The 19,591-nt window shown below is 35.9% G+C and overlaps 1 protein-coding gene across 1 annotated transcript in view; it reads right to left on the bottom strand.

The window, feature by feature from the left end:
- The window catches only part of LOC135470213 (GRIP1-associated protein 1-like), a 33,835-nt gene extending 14,278 nt beyond the window's left edge, over positions 1 to 19,557 (bottom strand). Inside the window, exons 1-20 of the mRNA XM_064749025.1 lie at positions 19,516 to 19,557; positions 16,216 to 16,282; positions 15,372 to 15,433; positions 14,786 to 14,812; positions 14,348 to 14,455; positions 13,848 to 14,001; positions 13,154 to 13,289; positions 12,735 to 12,775; positions 11,878 to 11,940; positions 11,499 to 11,569; positions 11,210 to 11,257; positions 10,209 to 10,240; positions 9,995 to 10,042; positions 9,456 to 9,555; positions 9,079 to 9,156; positions 7,898 to 8,128; positions 7,046 to 7,192; positions 6,655 to 6,768; positions 5,666 to 5,776; positions 5,427 to 5,501 (exon numbers count right to left, since the gene is read on the bottom strand). Of these exons, the coding sequence (XP_064605095.1) occupies positions 5,427 to 5,501; positions 5,666 to 5,776; positions 6,655 to 6,768; positions 7,046 to 7,192; positions 7,898 to 8,128; positions 9,079 to 9,156; positions 9,456 to 9,555; positions 9,995 to 10,042; positions 10,209 to 10,240; positions 11,210 to 11,257; positions 11,499 to 11,569; positions 11,878 to 11,940; positions 12,735 to 12,775; positions 13,154 to 13,289; positions 13,848 to 14,001; positions 14,348 to 14,455; positions 14,786 to 14,812; positions 15,372 to 15,433; positions 16,216 to 16,282; positions 19,516 to 19,557 (1,755 nt within the window). The remainder of the gene's footprint in view (positions 1 to 5,426; positions 5,502 to 5,665; positions 5,777 to 6,654; positions 6,769 to 7,045; positions 7,193 to 7,897; positions 8,129 to 9,078; positions 9,157 to 9,455; positions 9,556 to 9,994; positions 10,043 to 10,208; positions 10,241 to 11,209; positions 11,258 to 11,498; positions 11,570 to 11,877; positions 11,941 to 12,734; positions 12,776 to 13,153; positions 13,290 to 13,847; positions 14,002 to 14,347; positions 14,456 to 14,785; positions 14,813 to 15,371; positions 15,434 to 16,215; positions 16,283 to 19,515) is intronic.
- Between the last annotated feature and the right edge of the window lie 34 nt (positions 19,558 to 19,591).

Genomic DNA, 19,591 nt, shown 5'->3' with positions numbered 1-19,591 from the left:
CCACTAAATTTATATGTGTATAATAAATGTATATACCTGTCTATATACATGAAATAACTTCAGGGAAGTTAGAATTTTTGTTACCATGGCAACAGCAGAAAGGTGCTACACATGGTCACCTGTCTATCTATGTATCCACCAAATATTAAGACTGCACATGCTAAAAAAAAACCCCACCAAATCATAGCTATTTATACATGTGCAAAAGCAGTGATGACTTTGGTGACATGCGAAGATAAGTAAATGCTTCTGGTTTGACAAAATCGCAATGAAGATACAATCAAAGTGGGACATAAAAAAAGTTTAAACTGAGGGGTAAAGATATGTACAGCTACAGGAAAGATGTTACATGTATTGTCATGGTTTCCATAACATGTGAGAGTACAAACATTTAAATATGTACTATAAGTGTAGATGTTTCTCTACAACATGCTGTCAAATCGATATTAAATTCTCAGAAATGGCGAGGAGGATATTATGCAATATACCATATAGAAATAAAGTTGCCAATATTGGACAATTTTTCTACCAACATAAAGTTTAATTCAGACAACTGACATACTTCAACTTCAGTTTTCATCATTTAATGATGTGGAAAAACTGTGGTGAACACATGCTGAATTTAATGTGAAAACTAATGGACTGTTAACTCAAAAACAAGTCAAATTTCTACATGGGGCTTAATCTCAATTGAGAAAATAGCTCACAATAACCGGGCTTTCCACAAATTAAATGATCGCCAGTTGCATCCTGTCAGACTCCATTTACCACGTAAAAAATAGCTGTCTTACATTTTGTCATAACAGTGTTAATCCTATTATCCAACAAATCTAAAAGCTGTTTCTGCAACTGCAACAGCATCAGCCAATCTTTCAGTTTACAGTTACATATGAAGCCCAAGTCACAACATTTTCATGTTTTTACAAATCCTGCTGAACAAAACAGTCCGTTGCTAGGATTGATCCTTTAAAAAATCTATGACAATTCCGAAATGAATCAATTATTATTTATTCACTCATTATGAAGAATTATAACGATGTATGACACCAAATGCCTCCCACTAAAAGCAGCAATAATAACCATAATTATGAATAGCAGAGAGTGTTGCAAAGTGTTTCGACTTCCACATTGCAAAGTGTAAACATTTAGACCTAGGACTGAAACTCTGCAGGAAGCCACCTACCAGATACTGAAGAACAACCAACCAACCATTGCACTGCTTTTAAGATACTGCATTGTATGATAATAAAACCAAATCTGGTCAACACACTTAAGACAACAACTTTGCTTGGACATAATGAAGGTACATGTTGTGCAATATGATTCATGTGTGCATTTGTCTATAAATAGAACACCAGAACGGCATTTCATTATATTAAACCAGAAAGATTTTCTTAATTATTACTTGTCATGTGGTCCCCTCATTAAATAGACAACAAGTTTGCATTGTAAATACATAAAACCAAAGTACTTTAATACTTGACCCATACGAAAACAGAGGGCCTTTGTGGCCAAGTGACTAGTGTGCTATTGCAGCTCAATTAGGTTCTTCCCACCAATGCAGTGGCTCTCTTAAATATAAATGGAGAGGTCTGTCAGCACCCTGTGGATTGTTGTGGGTTCACCCCTGGGCTCTGTCCAGGTTCCTCCTCCCACAGTGCTGGCCCTATTTATGAACTGTTTTTGAGTATAGCATGAAATATCAATGAAATAAATAATAAACTAAGTATGATAACAGCAAACACAGAGCTGATTAATCTGAATGCTAATTTCATGGTACCTTTCATCAAAACATGCTTCAAAGGGGATGTGGGTGCTACAAATGTTGTTTTCTGATGTATAAATCTACATTATTCATGGACTTTTTGGCACCGTCTACAATGAGTCTTGGCAAAGAAGGAAATGCAAGTTATGCTAATGTTTTGGAACTATTTAGAGAGTGTATTATAACACATCAAAATGAAAAAAAAAAAAAACATTTCCTTGAAGATGACTCGAAATATTAAACTTTGTTTTCAGAGACTTTGTCCATGGAGATCGATCCACTGTCGAAGAATTCATGAATAAACCACCAAAAGGACCCTGGCTTTTTGACATAATAGATGAGAAGTCGGCATAAGGCATCTTCTATTTCACAAGCATGCCAATAGGATTGTACTGAGAGAGATACTGTACTTAATGACTAGAGGTATGATCAATTCTCAGGAACAATTGCCTAGTGATGGATGATGACCTCCACCCCTACCCCCACAACCCTGCCTGCCTTTTCTTTCTAGAATCATAGCCGTATAACAGCTTCTCGTAACCATATGTCTTCTACCAGAATAAACCCAGCTCACTGGCTAGTATTCATCTGAAAGCAGAAACAACTCCCATATTAAATGTCCTAATAAAATCTTAGAACATTTTGATATGAACAACCCAATGTAGTCGTTCACTTACACATTATTCTGGTTTTCACTATCCGTTATGTGTACAACTCCTACATAAATATATATATATATATATATATATAAAAATATTTCCTAAACGATGGGAGCTTGTTTGTTGTCACTTGGTTACATAGCTAACAATTGAAGAAATTAATTAAATCGCTGCAATTCTTTGTCTGAAACCATTCCTCTGCTACATGCTATAGAAAATAATGCTGATCTATTGATCGGACTGAATTTTTGACGTTCACGAGGAAAAATCTACCCGGAGAGTGATGGGGGAGAGGAGGGGGCAGGGGGGAGTCCATGGCACTGAATATGAAGGGAATATGCACCAGTTACATAATGCATGAGGAATAAAACTTTTCAGAAGAGATGTCACGGGAAGCAGAATTATTCAATACACTACTCATCCAATTACAAGGCTACAAAAACATGTAAAAACTCACTGATGGAGGTTTTATTTTTATCAGCATAAGACAGATGTCACATATTTATATTAATTACAAATTATTTATCTAACACAACTTACAAGGCTTAGAAATTGCAGTTAAAAAGTACAGTCAAAACTATGAATGAAAGAATACATTTGTATGTGTATGATCAACATGTTTATCATAATCAGGTATTTTTCAAAACATGATACTGTAGCTGTGAATTTTAGTTCCAGTCATGCCTAGACACCTTCATCTATTCATCTGTATGCTCTATTAATGCTGTGTGGTTGACGATAGCCACACAATATGTCATGTACTTAATGATGCAGCTATATACACAAGGCGTGCATGACAGCTATAGCCAAGCCTTAAGATTATTAAAACATGTATATTTCTACTTTTTGCAAACAAAGGTTGAATTTACTGTTGAAACTGTACAAGCACCCTTGGTACAAATCAGTCATTGGTAAGCACTGAATATTGAAAAGAGCTAACTATTTGTCATGCAATGTATATATGTCATTTATATTTTTTCATTTAATATTTAATTTATTTCTTTGATTGGTGTGTTATGCTGCACTCAAGAAAATTTTCACTTATTTTCAGTTATATGATAGTGGTTTGCTCAGGGCAAGTTGTTGAGTAACTTTCCCATGTGTGACATACAAACTTGCATGCTATATTGGCGGAAGAAAACTGGTATTCAACAAATGCACATGTACATGTAATACTGGTTAAATGGACCTTTAATCACCGCTCATAGCTTAAGGTCATGAATGACAATGAAAAGCAAGGAAATCTACACCTTCCATGTCCCTGTGTGTCACCTGTGGTACACCTTACCACTACGTTCTACCATGCACACTAAATGTCAACATACTATGGAATGAAGGTCAAAGCACAGGAATTCATATTAGTAGAATATTTACACCACTGCTTCAGTGGTACAAAAAGTTTGGCAAGATTGTGTATTATCATGGGGTGGTCTAACATTTGTTTATATACCTCTATCAAGTTGTGTAAACAAAGGGATCTGATATTTGCAAAATGCTCATTCCTGTGAGATCATATCAAATGGAACTTTTGAGAGTGAACTAACAGCAGTTACAAAGACATGTGGTAAAAAAGGTACATCTCATGCCTACAACACTAAACAGCATTTTGATGCAGTGTTTGTAGGTGTAATGGCAATTGTATGTCGTGAAGTACTGGTAATGAAAATCTGCTACTGGTTACATTTCAAATCATTGTACAACAGGCTAGGCTAGTAGTACCCAACCAATTCATGAACAGAATAAAAAATCTATCCTCATATATACAGATGGGCAGTTTAGTTAAGAAAGAGCATGTTGCTTATAATGTCCAATTCTGAAAGGTTTAGTGTCCAAGTTTAGGTACTGGGTCCACCAAGACTAGGCCATGTTTAAACACGACATTACCAAAAAGGCTCCTAAGAAATGCAATACAATGAATTAAATCCACTAAAAACAATAGACCTATTGCCCTGGCAGATCTCCAACTGGCCCCAAAGTACAAATGCACCGGGGATACAAATGAGCTGTGAAGTCACAGCTGAGGTCCCCCAGAGGGTTTTACAACATGGGTATTCCCATCTAAACGAGGTCAACTGTGAGATGAAGTCTGGCTGTGTACAATTAAATATACTGCAGTAGCCATTCTCTTTTTTGTTTTGTCTTTTGGTTTTGTATCTATATGAACCAACACAAGATGCCACTGGAGTTAAAACTAGTTATCTAAGAGAGTCATAGATCTGAGTGGGTTCCATATATATGTCAGGGTTCAGGGAGATGCTCTGAGTGACTACAAACAACACTGACACATTTTACTCAGTGTTGGCAGAAAATATGCATAAAGTCATCAACAACTAATAATTTGGAGTGTCATATTTACATGTCACATTTTCATGTTTTTTTATTTCATTTTCCCAACTTAACAATACATACAATGTATCAATTATGAATAATAATATGTACTAATCCATTAATAAAGTCTTATCGAAGACCTTTACTACCCTTATTGAACAAAAAACATTAAGATCGGCCCAAGATCAGATGTTAGCAGTCTAATAAATGAAGAGAAACTAAAAACATTACATTTGATCTACATATAGATGGTACTACTCCACCACAAAAAAGACTGCACAAACTTTCTCACATAAAGACGGCAGCAACACAAAACGATTCAGAAATCCCTTTTGTTATTTTATTTGGTTTATTGTTAAGAATATTTCATTCATATATGACTTAAGCATCCAAACTAAAGTGCTGTTCTTGGGGAAATACCGGACAAACGTTCCCACTCAAAGTAGACCAAGTTACCTGCTTATGACTTATTGGCAGAAGAAAACTAATCTCCTCTGAAACTCAGGTATGATGACCTCATCAACCCTTCAAGTGCCGTTGGGGACAAAAAGTCTCTAAGAACAGTAGAGACAGGAGTATTTCAAAAATTCTCAGTTTTTATTTAGACATTCAGGCTGCATCTAAATGTATGTACTTTTTTTGCCTCTAAGGCTGCAATGGAAGTTACAACTAACCTGTTTTAATTTTTCCACAGATTCTTGTTTGGATTTTACTTCAGATTTTAGTTCTTCCTCCACTCTTTCATGCTCCTGTCAAGTGAAAATATCACAAGCAGTTACAAAAATACTCAGCAAAAATACATCAATAGAAAGCCTCAGCAAAAATGATGAATAAAAAGTTTCAATTCAGCATCACAAAAACGAATTACCTAGTGATGAAAATCACTTATGATCAAGAGTCCTGTTTCACTTACCTGTATCAGAACCTCATGTGCCGTTCTCATCTCCTGCAGTTCAGATTGATGCTGCTCTTGAAGGGAATGCACTGTCTCCGCATGGTCCACCTTTAGCTTTTCTAGGTTTTCCTTAAAAGAAACAAAAAAAATAGTAACACCTATGCCTGAATCAAAACTCTTTGTGAATGTAATAAGGACTATGCTAACAAACATATTCAAACAAATTTCACAAATGAGATAAAAACTATTCCATACCATCTCTGTAATACTCCAGTTATTTGATTTACTTTGTCATGCTCAAGAATATTCCACAATGGCAGCCAGCATTATGGCAGAGGAAATCGGGAAGAGCCCGGCCAAGAGTATGGAGGAAAGGAAGTCAGCAGGAGCTAGACTTGAACAACCAGTAACCTCACTGTTGAGCCTCCTCTAATGCTCCAGGTAAATCAGAACAGGAGTGAGCTAACTCAAGCTATTATTTGGAAGACTGAAAATTGAGCCAATATTACTGGCCAAAAATAAGACATAATAAAACATGGCCACCTAAATATAGCTCTCTTATATATACAAAGACCAAATACTTAACTGATCTTCCTTTATTACAGATTACATGTGACCCTATTTTCAACACACAGTAAATTATAGGTTCTTTTTTAACAACATAGGGAATAAATGCTTGTTTGCTTGCTTTAAATGGTATTTTAAGTGTTTACATATTTATTTATTTATTTTTCCGCAGGTTGTTGGCTGACATTCCCACATACGGCTGGAGAGGAAGCCAGCATGAGCTGGACTTGCACTCACAACAACTGCATTGTTGAAAGGCTCATTGGGCCGTGCTGGTGTGCTAACTTCTTTGGCCACAGAGGCCCCCTTAAGTGTTTACATAGAAGGCAGTACAAAATATGTACATTTATAGAAGGAAAAGATTCTTTTCACAATTTTAGCAAAAAGTGAGAGTACATACATCAAGAAGTTTTCACAAATACATGTACATGTCTGTGTACCTCAGTTTCAGCAAGTCTTCTCTCCAACCACCCTTTTGTCTCTTCAACAGATTGCAGCTGAACTTTCACCTCTTCTAATAACCTCTGACACCTTTCTAATTCCCCAGATCTTTCCTGTACAGAAATTAAAGCACAATCAAGGACACAGGCATTTTACTGCTTCACTGGTCATTTGAAAACATAACACATACATGTGCTATTGAAAATAAAACAGTTTCACAATACTGCCTGCAGCTCATCATAAATCGCAACATGTAGAGGTAGATTTTACATCACTCTGCAAAAAGATGCCTTTTTTACTATTCCAGCTGTACATGTTAGTCTACTCTAAGTTTAGATTGCAAATCCCAACATGTAGAGGTATATTTTACATCACTCTGACAAAAGCTACCTTTTCCTGTTCCAGCTGCTGAGAAAGAGTTGTGATTTCAGCCTCAAACTCCTCTTCCATCTGCTGTATCTTTTCCCTGTGCACATCAGCATCTTTTTGGTAGCGAATAGCAAGGTCATCCAGCAAAGTTTTCCTCTTCTCTGCCACCTGGTGTCAAGAATCCACACAAAAATCAACAGAAATTACAAACATTTATATATTTTGGGAGGGTGAAAAATATTATAAATCTATGTATTATCTTTTTCCTTTTTCTTTCATTCAATTCTTAACTGATGTTGAAACCACGACAAAAATTACATCATTACATGTCTTCCATGGAGATTGTAAGAGAAGAGCAGCAACATTTGTCCCAGCCAGACCATTGCACCTAACCAAACCTCTCATGGTAATATAACAGTGTCAGTGAAAGTGCTCACCAACCTCTTTATTGGTCAAAACAACACACATAACCAGGACTTTGCACAATTCAGGCCATACTATTCAATTTAGCCTCCAACAATCCTCCTGTCAAGTGCTGAACTACGAATAGTGCTCTAAACCTGACAATGCTATGCTATAAAGAAAACTATATTGAATATGCTTTCAAAAGGATCTATATTAAATACATATGATGCCTAAAATAAGGAGATTGACAAGGACATTATCATTCATCAAATCCCACCTACCCAGGTGCAAACTAATAACCCACAAAATTAGATTTTCGGGGGAAACAGGTTTTTTAAAATCTGTAAACCACAACTTAAAAATTTATTTGCAAGCCTGTTTTATAACCAGTGACAAAAGCTCAACATACAATAAATGCTAACTATACTGTTGTTAATAAGACTGAATTCTCATGGAAATGTTTCTGACCTTATTTGCTTCCTGCAAAGCCTGGATTTGTGAGTCTCTGTCTTTCTGCACAGCGTAGAGCTGTTCCATAGAGGTTTGGCTGGCATTCTGACACTCAGCCAACTGTGTCACCAAGTCCTCTTTCTGATGCGAAATCACTGCCAGCTCCTGACTGCGAGCTGTCAACTCCTCAGATAGCCTCCTGTTCTCCTCCACTAACTGCTGATTGGTCTCTGCGCTCGCTGCTGTTGCCTTTTAAAAAACAATTACGATACAATGAACAAAACTGCGTGAGTATTACTGAACACTCCCTGAAGCCCACAAGTATGAACATGTTAGATAATGTGCTCATCCACCTTTATCTTACAATAAATTAGCAATACAGCTGATTATAAACACTGATCATAAACTTTAACTAGCCTCCCTATACTTATTGTATTAGAACAAAAATACTTTTATGAAGTGCATACTCTATGTGTATCCAGGACACATTCGAAATAACCTTTCACACTCACTGGTACACACGTGTCAATAGTGATTCAACAGATTACAACAGGTCAGACTCAAGGGGAGACAATTCTCACTTTTCATTAAACCTTCAGACACCTCTGTTTAAAATAGGGCATTGAAAAAGCGTGGCCAGAAATGCATATAAATGCCTACTGGCTAGTCCAGGGGTGAAAAAAAAAACAAAAAACAAAAAAAATTCTGTTTTAAATGGAGAGTTTATGAGACCATGGGAATCAATCCATGTTTGTTCTGCTGATATGTTCTGCCTAAAAATCTCCCTTGTCAACAACTTTCTGAACTATGACATGCCAAATATCTTCCCTTTTTCTCCTTGTGGGGTATCTTGAGTAAGAAGCATAGGACCTTAGCCATTTATGCAAGTTTGGCACAAAGGCAAATATTTTAGAGCTCTCCTTGTTTACTTTAGATAGAAGAGATATTTCATACAGTTGGACATCACTTTTGTTATTGCCCTTTTTTTCACACCCTGAGGACATGACATTGAAAAAAAAAAACATTTTGCTTCATGACTTTTCAATCCCTCAGGTATTAAAGTGAGATGATATTATCATACTAGAAGAAGTTCAACTTTGACATTCCTATATCACGTAACACTAAGCAACTACTTCATGCAATATATCATGCACAAAGAGGTGGAAATGGTATCAGCTCAAATCAAAAGTGAAACTTACCTGAGCTTTAACAGATTCAAGGGTGTCCTGTAATTCCTGTATTTTCTGACAAGATGAACTCTCCAACTCTTTGTATGACTGAAATATGGAGCAAAAATGCTTTATCACAGACATGTACACATGTGCACAACTACATAAATATTCTGGGTGAAAAAAATGTAGAAATCATATTTTAATAAATAAGCAAGTCTCCTGATACAGTTCTATAAGGTTTATATATTTCTATACTGTCCCCTTACATGTAACTTCGACAGGAAGAAAATGACTTCATATTTCACTGTAAAGGAATTTTACTGCTCTATATATTGCAGTTTCACTTGCCTGTGAATGTACACCAATTCATTCACTACATTTTACACAGTTCAGTTCAGCTGTACCTCTGAGATTTTGTCCAACTCCTGCTTTAGTTTGCTGATCTGATCTGTATAGTGCTTCTGGTCCCTGTCACGAGCAGCTTGTAACTCCTCCAATTTCTTGCTGCAAACACAGCACAATGCTTAATGCTTAATTAAAGGGAATTCAGTTTAATAAAACAAGCATTCTGGAAGAACTGCTTTTAAAATGCATGTTCTCTACCAAGTTGAGTGCTGTCAAAATCCACAACATAATAAAACAGCTATACTTTTATATTTAAACAAAACCACACCAAACTTGACCTTGATCAGTAGCCATGTACCAGTTCAATTTAATATGAACTATCAAGAAAATCTGTCCAACGTCAGACTGATGGATAGACAGACAAGGCGTAAACCTATGGTCTCTTCAGGTAACTTCACAAAGCACTTAGTATTATTTCCACTTCAAGCATATTATTTCCTCTTCAAGCATGTTTAACACACTTTGAGTTATACCATCTACTGACTTACTTCATAAAAATTTCACATGTCCTGATCAACCACTGACAAGAGATACTAACCAGTTATCATTATATTGCTGTTCTTTCTCTTCTTGAAGCTGGACCAAACTGCAAAAAGCAAAATATGCAAAGGCATCAAACCATCTGATCCAGAACTGAACTCATTCACAAATAACAATGTTAGAATTCTCATGTCAAACAATGTGTCGGACGCATATAAGGTAATACATGTAAAAGTTACATAGAACTTTTAGAAACTCTGGAATCAACTCACCTCTCCTGTTTCTTTCGAAGTTTCTCTGTCAACTACAATCAAACAAGAAGAAATTATCAATCCTACTACATTCATAATGCACAAATGACAAAATACTTTCCTTGAAAGAGGCTAAACAAGAATTCAGACCTGGCAAAAAGCTACCAAAGGGCTTGCTTGTAGGAGACCAGTGAATACTTAATACATAAAGTACTGAAACATTTACCTTTACATGGGTTCTAGATTAAAAACAGACAACACTGAGACATGGAAGGTCACAAATTTCGCTATTTACTGTAATTAACACACATGCAGGGCATCAAGAAAGGAACACCAATACACGCAGTAGTTTTTCCGACTCCACCTTTAACATTTACCTTAAAGATTCTAATACACAAGTGATTGAAGTCAGTAATTTTGTAATTTATTTTAATTTATACGCAACGAAACAAAATGAAGTACAGTGCACAGATTTATTATAGCTGAATAATTTGGCATGGACATGCATGAGCCGACAGGCAAAACCGAAAAGGTAACAATGTGAACTCACAAAATGGATACACTGACCATGACATGAAAAATGAATATAAGTGCATGTCCTATCAGTGAACTCTGGCAGGTTCATATCCTAGTGAGAGTAAGAGTTTGTGGACAACATTGTTCGGCGGTTCATGTAAGTAAATGACTTGCGTTCACGTTAGTATAGGACAGCGGTCCCTGTTCTTGCTTATGAACAGTGGTTCACTTATGTTAGTAGTTGTTAGTTGGGGTATAATATAAGCCACATCTGTACTTTGTACAGACGAGCTTATAAAATGTTCCAACGAATAGTTAATGAAGCAATTCATGTATTTCCGGTATATAGAACCAAGGATCAAACACATTGTTGTCATGCTTACTACAGGTTACCTCCCTTAAGTTAAAAAAAGGAAATAAAAAAGTTAGTTAAATTTTCTAAACTGGTGTACAATTAAAGTCCACTTCAACATCATCTGAAAATGAGCTTCATTCTGATAGCCTACCTTATCCACTTCCTCTTTCAATGTGACTGCTTCTCCTTTTTCCCTATTCTGTCAAAGCAAGATATGTCTTTTAGGTAATGTTTATTACTTTCAATTATGTCATGTTACTTTATGAATTATCTCTTCAAATATCCAACATAAATATTTAATACATCATTGCTGACATTATGTTACTTTGTCTTATTTTTGACAAATAACACTATAAAAAAGGCAAGAGTGAGAACTTAAATAAGATATGTGTAGGTTAGGTTCAAAAATCTATTATACAATATACTTTACAATAGATTACCCCCAGTTCAGATAGTTGTTTCTTTAGGAGTTTCTTTTCTTCGAGTTCAGTGTCCAAACTTAAACTGAGATCTGAAAATAAAATACAAGTACAGTGTAAGATAACAGGTGTGATGGCATATCATTATGGCTAGAAAGGCTGTCATGAAAGTCACATCATGAAAGTCACAATAGTTTGTCAAAAACTCATCTATGATCAACTGTAATACCTATAATATTCAACACTTTTATAAAACTCCAAGTGTTTCCATACGACTTCACCACAGCTACCGGTATACTTAATGGCAGAAACCATATTTATTACAAATATATAAAACGATAATAGTATTCCCGATCATATTCAGCATTCTGGCTGTAAATAATACTGAGATAGGACTCACCACTTATCTCCCTTAAGTAGTCTTCCACAGTCTTTATTGACTTTGAACTGTTTCCATTTGACTCTGAAATACAAGCAGAGAAATTATGGCGTCTTCTTTTTTCTTCCACAACAATCTATTGAAATAAAGAATATTTGCTTGTTTTTTTAAACTTAACTTAAAAGTGGAAGATAGTATGGAAAAAGTGTCACACAACCAATGTTATGCTTATAGTGAAATTCAACCTGGTAAAACTATACACACATTATCTACTAAAGGCACTATCAAGCCTAATTTCTTGTTTAATTTTTATTGATGTTAAGCCTTCAACAGCTCCAAACTGTCAGCCCAACAGTTAATGAGCTTGTCCAGTGATTTATGTTGTGAACACCCACAAAATAACTACATGTAATGTGGGTCAAAACATGTAATGCAGATGAAATCATGTAATGCAGATGCTCATGGGGTATTCAGCCTTCTTGGCATATGAGGGAAATGCCCCGTTTCAATGACATACCTTTCAACAGTCGAAAAATACGTGTCAATGCGTATCATAATGCCAAGATAGTAAATGTCCCAAAAACAAGAAAGATATAAACAATGTTCAATGTTTTATTTTTCATTTCTGTAGAATTAGTTTAAATACTGAACCTTTACAATCATCATTTCATAGTTACTCATTATCAAGCTACTGGTTTAGGGAAAACATAACCAAGTTAACAAACAAGCTGGTATATTTTTGTCTCTTTTGTGGCATACTTGATGCTTGGTCTATCTTCATTTAATTCATGAAATGAAATCTAAATCTTTCAAAATTCTGCTTGTGTACAAAGATTTGCGTCCATCCATCATAAAAACAAAAACAGAAAAATATTTACCATCTGCTTGATTTTGGTGCTGTGTCTCATCAAATCCAGCACTGTAAAAGAACATAAAAAAAAACAGAACATTCATCAACATTTTAACATATAAACTTCAATGTAATTTTAAAGGAATGAGTCTTTGTATGTCTGCTACTTAATTTTCTCGTCTAACTTCATCTGAGTGATTTCACACTTGTTGACATGATGTTATACATGTACTAAACAACGACATCACGTCCCTCCCATACATAATGAAGATAAGTAGACATTTACAAGTACAAGTGTAATGAAAAACCATCTGCTTTTCTAAGCTAACTGATTGCCAATGAGCATATAAAATAATTTCTTGGAAATAAAAAAATACATGACCGCAACATGCATTCAATACACACGCACACACATGAAGAAGCCAATAACACTAAATAACAGGTCACCTAGAAGTGATGTCCGCATCCTCTGTCATATCGTCATGAGTGATAAACTGATGATCTTGGTCACAGGTATTTCCTTTAATATGCTGTATTCTTTCTCTTAGGTTGGATAACTCTTTCTCATACTTTTCTTGATGACCTATGAGTACAAATAACAACAAATTTTAGAATGAAAAGAACTGTTCAAATTAAAATGTATTCTGGAAATGATGCTTTTATAACACATGTACTCTGCCACTTTGCACCACTAGAATAACACAACAGAACAACACGGTCAACATTTTTTTATGGAAATGGATGAAATGGAATTCAGTTTGTAATTTATGAATATTTCTGATTTTTGCCAATTTCACAAAAAGCAAAAGTTTATCAATCCGTAAAGAATAATGCCTTCAAAAAATTCTTGAATACACACCTTGCAAACATATGAAGACTGAAGAAGTAAAGAATGAGAACAAGTTTCTATTCAATTTGATGAACCATTTTGGTAAAAAAAGTTTCTAGAGGACAGCATAGATATGTGTATGCTGGTTTTCTCTCTGCTTGATTGCTTGATTGATTAAGTATAGCATAAAACACCAATCAAATCAACAAATAAATTTAACTGGGTATTTAACACTGGAATACCCACAGTTCCCATGCAAGCATGTTCTGTTTTGAACTGAAACACACATTTACAAAAAATCCTCAGTCATACTTGTGAGATTCTTTTGCAGTGCCGCATTCTCTGCTTTCAGCCGCCTGATTTCATCCTGTAGTATGGAGACATCTCCTCTTAATGGAGACTGGATAGGGGTGCCCTCCTTTATGGAGCTGTTTTCTTTTTCTAACTCCTCATTCTTGGTTACTAGCTGCAAACACACAACAATGCCATTAAGAAGTAATCTGCATTTCTAAGCTGCCGAAAATAAAAGTACACATACATTTAACAATTATGTGTCTTGGGTCAGTCTTCAGCACAGGGACTTAGCCAATACACTTATGTACCTATAAGTAAATTACACTGTTTACAATTTACGGATAACAGAGGGGCTTTATGTCTCCTCTGCCATAAGGCGAACTTTTGAGGGACAAGATTTCTGTGCACTACACTGCATGTGTTGTCAGGCAAGAACAAGTCACATTTACAAAGTGGAAAAGGAATGCCACAGGGGCCACTTAATGTAACATTTAACAAAGCATGACATGAGAACATACCAGGGAAAGCTGCTCCATGAGCGCCTGATTCTGGAGCCTGAAATCTTCATCTTGACTCTGTAGTTTTAACTGCAATGTGTCATTCTCCTGCAGTAGAAGTTCCACCTCCTAAAAAAACAGGCAATCAGCCAGCAGAAATAAATTATAAATCTTTAAATTTACATACTAATGTTGGTCAATAATGACATTGAAACCAAGTCAATAATTGAGGATGCTTTAGAAAAAAACAACAAAAAAAGCATCCACAATATATGTGTTGCATATACATGAATACTCAGCACCATCAACCCATGATACGTTTTGTGTCCATGCACACATGCAAGCCTTGTTTTATACAAATTTACTGTAGATGCAGCATACATGGCTTTGTTTAACTGGACAACCATGTTCTATGATTCACTTTATTGGAAATGAGATTTTAAGATACATGTATCTCACCTTGATCTTCTTGCTCTTGTTGATTGCCTGCAAAAAAATTAAATAACAAATAACAAAACAGAATTACAAAAAATAATTAGATCCTGCACATAGAGATTCAATGTAGATGTATATACTGGAATTTTATTTCAATGTGAGCTTATCTGGTCAAACCCTATGTATGTATGCTTGGGGGTTAATGACTAATTATGACAAGCATTATTGTCATATGACAACGAGGAGTCACTAGGTGTGTGTACACATATTGTACCTAGTGGCAAGGGAAAGTCCATGCCGCCAAAGAGTTTCCACCCCTGAAGTGTTTCCGTCGAAGGGACCCAACATGACACCCCACCTGGTCACATTATACTGACACCGGGCCATCCAGTTTTGATTCCTTGCTCTACCATCTCAGTGCTATTATGTACAGTATATTTGCTCAAAAACCACGTGTTCTCACCTACAGGGTAATGTTCAATAATTTCAATGTGCATCTGCGGATTTCTGATTCTCATTAAGAATCTATTTAAACATGTTAAAGGGAACAGCATTCAGTTGTAATTCCTTGTAGTAAAATCATGATAACCCAGCGTGAACATGTACCTACCTTCTGAGCCTTCTGTAAATCTTTCTCTAGTGCTTCTGACTTTTCTTTCCATGACAACAAATCTTGAAGAAAAATATCTCAATTTACTTTCACATGTACAAATTTAAACTTAAAAATCATAGTTATATAAGGGTTTTTTCCACTCATATTCCATTTTAGAAACAAACAATAATTTTAAAATCAGATCATAATTTGTGAATACGTAACTGACCAATCTCATACATAAAAACACAATTATTTTTGTTACAGAACTTAATCATATGTTCTTGTTAATCAAAGAGCGGGCTTTTGTAAACCACTGGCATCAGTTCAGAATAAAAAAGATTTAAGTATTTATTTATTTGATTGGTGTTACTCAAGGATATTTCACTTATGTGAAGGCGGCCAGCATTATGGTGGGAGGAAACCGGGCAGAGCGCGGGGGAAACCCACAACCATCTGCAGGTTGCTGGCAGACCTTCCCACTTACGGCCGAAGAGGAAGCCAGCATGAGCTGGACTTGAACTCACAGCGACCGCAGAATAAAAACAAGAACATGCTTACTATAAAACATACTATATTTTTTTCTGATTGGGTTGGCTTCCCCAAATGAAGGACTTTTTATGGATGGCAAATAAATGGGTCCTCAATGCCTCATTCAAAGTGTTATTCTTCTGGCAGCTATTCAACACATACCAGGTACAGATACAGGTGCTGGACAAAGATACTTGTACCTGGTATTAATGACAGTTGTTTTCTCCGGGCACCAATATTTCTTCCACCCATGATCCTAACAACCATTGTACAAGTGAGAAGCACACTGAACACAAATCAAATAAATAAATAATTCATGATAAAGACTTACCTCTCTCTTTCTGCTTTTGTTTCCCTTCTAGCTCATAATTTGCCGTCCTCAACTCAAGCAGCTGGAGCTACAATAAAAAGACGTTGTTTGATTTAAAGATAATCACACCCAAATCAAAGACACATTCAGCTGACGTGTTAATTTTGATATTATAGTAAGAGCTGAATAAGGCAGTACAAAACAGTATAAAAATGAATCTATCATGAACAATATAAACTATAAATATATTCATAACCTTGAGCATTGAAGTGAGTTATGTCACATGTAATGAGATTTTTAAATCTTTATTTACTTAGTTGATTGGCGTTTTATGCCATTCTCAAGAATATTTCACTTACACAACGGCCGCCAGCGTTATGCCCGGGAGGGAACCCATGGCCATCTGCAGGTGGCTGTCAGACCTTCCCACATACAGCAGGAGAGATTATTAAATAAGTTACACTTTAATGGACAATTCAGAACTATTTTGGGGTCTTTCGAACCTCCTAATATTGACTAAAGTATGCTGACATGATTAGGTGAGATATTCTATCTCCATGCTCAAACCCAGGTAAGGCCCTGACAGCCATGAGAGAAACTTTTCGATACCCGTTCATTTCATTTGTAATCAAGAGCTTTGTATCCGTGTACCCTAGTTCCTCAACCTTTTCACACATGAATGAGCATGAACGGTATAAATCACTCAGTGTGATTTATGCCCTTTTTCATTTGATTTTAGAGTAAAACTGCAATGGTTGGGTTCGCCAATTTCAGGGTTTCACAAAAGGTATACTTTTGTCAGTCTACACAAAATAATTCTCTAAGAATACCCTTGAGTGACCACACGCAAACATGGGGGAAGTCTGAAGTCTTAGTTACAGTGATCAAATAAAGACTTCAAGAACATTCTTATTTTATGGCGTTGTCCTAAATCTTACATCCTACCTAAATGATAACTTGATTCTATTACATGTATGTTTTTGTTTTTAACACAAGATAGAGCTAACTCAACTTCAAGATGCAGACAACTTTTGTATTGGTACATGTGGATGGCTGACATGTGATACTGGTTGCAGGTAATGTTGCCATGAGGGAGCAGTCATTACCTCAAAGCCATGTCACTACAGATGCCTCACATAATCACATGACACAACAAGAATTCGCATAATATGCATTCATGCATTTATCTGTTTAGGTGTTACAACCACAGTGTTTGACTGCAGGCACTTCATACAAGATACTGTTGATAGCTGAGTCTTGCAAGCAAGCCTGGCCATAAAGTTCAGCCATGCACAACATATGTAACATGTTTACAATTCAGCAAGAATTTTATATTAGATATGCATATTATTTGTTTCAATGAAGTTTTCATTTAATACTTTCATCTGAATATTACGTAATATGGTTTGGATCAAAGATAAATATACCCAACCTTCTATATACTACAGCAGATGTGTCATCTTAATACCACTTGTACTTATGGGACCTGCATGGAGTGTTAACAAGAAGTATCACTTTTACCCATGATGAAACATTAATTTACGTTATGCATAAATCATTCACTAATTTACCTTTGTATATCAATCACAACTAAAAGATATAAAACCTGGTTAGCACTGTCACTTTTATGGGAATATTTACAAATTAGCCTTACCAACTTGTTATGCTTTAACCTGGCGGAAGGTGAGATTGGATTGAAGTGCTTGCAGTGCTCCATTTCAGTAATGGTCTGGGTGTTCCTACATGTACATGTATTTTTAATATACCCACATTTGGTGGCTGTCCCACATTGCAAGAAAGAAACTTGAATATAAATATCAAAACTTCGGCTAGACGTTTCCCGCCATGGCCATGTTTTGGCCTCTTTTTGACATCTGTAGGTCTACTTTCAGAAACAGTCAAAATATATACCCCACCAATTGTCAACTGCTCTGTACCGGGCCGTCATATGCCCTGTCGCGATGGAAAATCAAGATGGACAGAGTAACTCACCACAGGTAGTTGTGCCCCATATTTGAAACATTTTCCAAGGGGTACATGATTTGACGTTTTCCATGAGTAGACGTAGTGACGTCCAAACAAGGCCAAATGTGGCCGTGGAGGAAAATGCTCAGCCAATATGTTGGGTTTACCAAGAACACACCTAGGAACACTCAGAGTACAACTTTAATGGAATGCTGTAAGCGTTTCAGTGTGACCTCACCTTCTGCCAAGTTAAGGCAAAGCGAGTTGGTAGGCTAGACTTTGAATGCTAGCCCAAAAAGTGTGCTATCACTGTCAAGGTTTTCTCATGCTTCCACACTGAGGACACTGGTTAAGGTTTTCATAACGGTAATGCAATTAAATTAAACATTTAATGAAACCAAAATTTGACGAAAGTAGGTCTAATTTCAATAACTTCTCACATGTAAGTATCAGAAATTGCTGAAAATAGACCACAATGTTAAATTTTATTCACCTAAGATTTTTGTAATGTGCACCTAAGATACATAAATCTGTTACTTAGGATTACTTTGCCCAATGATCACACTTTGATTTTTAGTGCAGTCTACAATTACCGTAAATAACTGAATGTAAATGTGGGTTATAATTAAATAACTAATGTGTGAAATACACCTCATTAATAGCTCACAATTGTTATGACAGCTAGATAACTTTCTGTATTCCAATATTATATTATTTTTGGTTTTCTATCAGGTAAAAATCAAAGATTTTACAGCTTGAAACAGGTACCCATGACCATAACAAATAAAAAGGCTAAGATAGATATCGATGCATTGGCTATTTGGCTTTACCCAGGACCGAATTCATGATGGTTTGGGCGATATTCTGAGTATATGTTGTTCTTATTGAGAGGTATGTAGTTTTTGTCCATGAATGACACATCTGGAGATAGGACTCTGTGTCAAGTGAGAACCATAAAACAGTCATGTTGTGAGGATCAACTTCTGTATTAGCAAGTAGACCAAACTTTTTTTAATTTTCAGAAACGGTAAACGTAAAGATTCGCTGTGGTTAGATAAATTCCATACTGGTAAGACATGCAATTGGTATTACAATCATTTACAATGCTGTGATGTGTAAGAAATGGTCCAGGTATCGGATTAGATACACATAATTCCAGGTAATATGCGACGGTTCCACTGCACTATTGCACTGTCAAGTGACAGCTTCATTTTGATCTGCAGCACTAAGTGAAGACATCCGTAAGTCTGCTAACATAGTTGTGTATGTTGTAGGCACGGATATATCTTCCAGTCATAATCGCCATGACAATCTCTAAACATCACAAAATCGGATGTACATTCAAAATACTATTACCTGCATGCGATGAAACTCCTCTTCTGACAGGCCTGACGCCATCTTTGATGCAGACGTAAGTTATTGGGTGAAAACG

Source organism: Liolophura sinensis, chromosome 7 (genome assembly GCF_032854445.1).
Source record: "Liolophura sinensis isolate JHLJ2023 chromosome 7, CUHK_Ljap_v2, whole genome shotgun sequence".
Classification (NCBI taxonomy): Eukaryota; Metazoa; Mollusca; class Polyplacophora; order Chitonida; family Chitonidae; genus Liolophura; species Liolophura sinensis.
The sequence above is the reverse complement of the archived record's forward strand: the minus strand, read 5'-3'. Positions and strand labels throughout refer to the sequence as shown.